The 3,677-nt window shown below is 40.7% G+C and overlaps 1 protein-coding gene across 1 annotated transcript; it reads left to right on the top strand.

The window, feature by feature from the left end:
• Positions 1-711: 711 nt before the first annotated feature.
• Positions 712-2,322, top strand: LOC137803084 (LRRN4 C-terminal-like protein). Its single transcript, XM_068601350.1, has 2 exons — positions 712-774; positions 1,565-2,322. Exon 2 carries the CDS (start codon positions 1,582-1,584, stop codon positions 2,320-2,322), a length of 741 nt encoding a protein of 246 aa, XP_068457451.1. The 5' UTR covers positions 712-774; positions 1,565-1,581.
• The last annotated feature ends 1,355 nt before the right edge of the window (positions 2,323-3,677 follow it).

Genomic DNA, 3,677 nt, shown 5'->3' with positions numbered 1-3,677 from the left:
ATATCAACAAAACATTTTGTTCAGTTCTTCTCTTTCCTGAAAGCGCTGGGTGGAGTTTTCTTGGTGTTATCTCAAATTACTTAGCACCACTTGTTATTTTATCTGTTATCTTAATCCATTTCTGTTTTTTTGAAGAAAAGTACCTGCATCAACTAATCATTTCCAGTACAAGTCCAGTCAGGTTGATTTCTAGCATTCTGGTGAACAGATGCACAACAGTTTGAGTCCTTTCGGTTTTACTGCAGGGTTTGGAGTCAAGTCATACATTCGATTTAGGTGAGAGGTTATGTGGCATAAATGTCATATGCGGTCTCGAGCCACTGGCATATGTCAGTGATGATACATTCCAATAAATCAAAGCCCTGACAGAGAGGTTTCCTATTCAATTTCCCTAAAAGGAAAACAAGGGCTCATTAACAAGTGAGACACGCTCTGAAAAACCTGCACACCACAAAGGAATGCAACAGGAATCCACTTCACCAGGAAATTAGGTAGCAGGGATGTAACTAATAGCAGACGATAGTAATACCACTAACCGCACACACTCAGTCACTTATAGGACGAGGCCATTTAGCAAGGAGGAGGGGATCTGGAGCAGAAGGGTCGGGAATAAGGGGGGATGGTGGGAGGGCAGAAAGAAGGAGGTGATTGTTTGGGAGACGGGAAACATATAAAGGTGGAGAGAGCAAGAGAGGGAGCAACAGGAGAAAAGACCAGGATTACGGAGCTCCTTCACATTTTGATAGAGACTACCAACTTTTTTGCAAACAACAGGTAAGTTCATGTAACTTCATTTTACAGATTTTCACTCTAACGGAATCAAACAGAGCTTAGCTTTGACAAAAGCAAGAAAGAGCACAGAGGAAATTAGTATCCAATCGTGGCTCCTGCTCCGTTTTTAATAACACACATTTATATTAGTAAAGTTTTGAATGGGCTTCCTTGGTGTCTTTATATGCATGCCCACTATAAAGCACATTTCAGGCATCTTTGTATGGATTATTGTGGAAATGGCTCAGGCAGCTTTCCTGGAACTGGACCCTGCTGACAGCGTTTAATCTTGGGTGTGTAGGCATGTGGACTTGTTATGCAACACTGCCTGGAATGTTGAATTAGAAAGTACCTCAAAATCTTAACAAATGAGGATTATTCCTCACAGCTGTGTACACAAAACCATAAATAATTGGCAAACATGCCACAAGATAATATGTTTCAACTAATTAACTGTCCACAGTTTTGCCATTTGCTTACTCAAACGTAAAACGGTGTGCTGTGGTTTTGAGAAAACAGTTTATGCAAGGTTTTTTTTATTTTCCAGCAGACACTCAGGCTGATTTTTTAAGCCATTTGTTTCATTCCCTGGAGTCATATCATCTCTAAACGACACAGCACTAGTGGAGAAACAACTCTGTGTCCTTATTCTGGCTCTTTCTTGCAACAACAACAACAACAAAAAAAAACAGGGTTTGTGCATTTGATTGAAAACCCAAGAGGCTGATACTTTTCATTCCTATGAAAATAAAAAATAGATTTTCCAACTGACTGATGGGATTTGACTTTCCAGGATCTCCAGACAACTTAATGGCTGCCAGCAGGGACCTTGCTTTCCCCCTGGTTATCGTTTGCCTGGTCGTCATCAGAGGTTACTCTCCCCTGCCTACGACGTCCCAAGTTCCAGAGACGAACCCCAAGAGACCTCAGACACCACGTGGGCCTGCGACTGGGGCCTTTTCTCCAGATGACTACACTAACAACGACGAAGACCCAGTCACCACTGTTGCAGGGAGGAACAAGTTTCCATCTGGAGAGAACCTCCAGCCATGTGACTACAACCCCTGTCTCGAGAATCAGATCCCCTGCATCACCCAGACAAGAGCCTTCACCCAGACTGGGTGCATGTGCCCAGGATTCACGTTAAATAGTGTGGTTCCAGAGGCTCCCGAGCTGAAGTCGGTGTCCTGGAACGGGTCAGAGGTCGTCGCTCGGTGGTGTGCACCTTATTCATACGTCACAGCTTTCATTGTGACGGTAAAAGGGGAAGAGAGGCAGAGGTTTGGGAAGGACCAAAGGAGCGGTGGAGTGGGAGACATTGACCACGAGCAGGACGTTTGTGTGGTTGCGGTGAATGATGCCGGGGACAGCAAGGAGTCCTGTTTGACGTACAAGCTTACGGACAGCAGTCTGCCTCTGAAAGCAGGACTCATCGGGGGAGGTCTGGGCTTCCTGCTGCTATTCTTGCTGGCTGTGCTGCTCTGCAGGCACAAGAAGCAAAAGAAGCAGGAGGCCAGCATCTCTATGCATGACACGGCAGAGACGGAGTGAACGAGAATGGAAGCGCAGCCAGATAAGACTCGCAGATAATGTGATTACATTATAACGTCTGAGGTTTTCTGCAAACAGACGCTTCTTGAAGATGCAGACGGCAGCGTTCGTCATCACATATGAATATATCATAAGTGTAAAAGAAAGCCCCCGTATCCATGATTTCAAATAGCTTTGCAGAACATTATTGCACATATTCTCCAACACAGAGGAAAAAACAATTGATGCAAGATAGATTACTTCTATTAAAACTATTTTTTTGCATTAAAAGTAGTTTTTTGTATTAAAAAATAGGTTTTTGTTGAACAGCTCTCAGGACTTCAAGGAATATTCCAACATATATAGTCTGCTTGCGACTGCTCTTTGTACTTTAGATCATTAGTTAATGGAATAAAACTTGCAAAACCACCAGTACGGTTATTTAAGTATTTATTAATTCCAGGAATTTAATATTTTTGTTTTTGATTTTTGTTGATTTCTCCAAAAACTTCCTTTTAACAGAAGTAGCCATGGTCCTAAAGCATGCACCTCCAAAACATCAGCTTAGGAATATGATCTTGTTTTCATGTAATCTAATTAGTGTGTACATTGTGTATTTAGCTTATTGAAGGTGTCTGAACATTTAAAACAAAAAAAAATCAAATTTAGAGATACTTGTTTTTATGTGTGGTTAGATGATTAATACAAGATTTATTGATCGTTTTGAATACGATGAAAATAATGATTTATACCAGAGACCAAAGTTAAAATGATTTTTTATATTTTTGACATTATTTGTAGTCATGTTACAATAATTTGATTGAGGTTAGGTAGCAGTCAGGTAGCACTCGTTGTGTTTGTATGTATTTAATTACAGGTAAAGTGATGTATTGTTCTATAGGACTGAAAGGGAATTATGTGCTATATGTATTATGGTCTGTATTTATGAAAATCCTTTGGTATGTTATAATCTTAATATATTGTATGAGTTTGATTGATAAGATTCCTTAAACACTAAAGAAACAAACTGAAGTCTAAAGCTCACAAAACAAGGCTGACAATTCAAACTGAAACTACTGGTTGTGAAAAGTATGTAAAAGGTTATTTAATACTTTTGGATGGGTGTGTTTTTTCCATCTCTGTCGGAAGTTGTGTCAGCGGACTGGATGAGCAAGTGTTCAGTGCTGTTTTTTTCCAGCTGTCATACAATAGCCTTTTCACCGGATTTGGGTTTTGTGAGGCTTGTCTTACTCCAGCTGTGACTTCCAGTCATCCAGCACTGAGCTGGTGAGAAGCTTCAGGCTTCTTTTTCTCTTTTTTTTTCTTGCCATGATGAAAAAGAGAAGAAAGTCCAATATTTAAATCCCCCCTAACAG

The sequence above is a fragment of the Clinocottus analis genome, unplaced genomic scaffold (assembly GCF_023055335.1).
Source record: "Clinocottus analis isolate CAN_PGR_092001 unplaced genomic scaffold, fCliAna1.0.p SCAF_5, whole genome shotgun sequence".
NCBI classification, from domain to species: Eukaryota; Metazoa; Chordata; class Actinopteri; order Perciformes; family Cottidae; genus Clinocottus; species Clinocottus analis.
The sequence above is the reverse complement of the archived record's forward strand: the minus strand, read 5'-3'. Positions and strand labels throughout refer to the sequence as shown.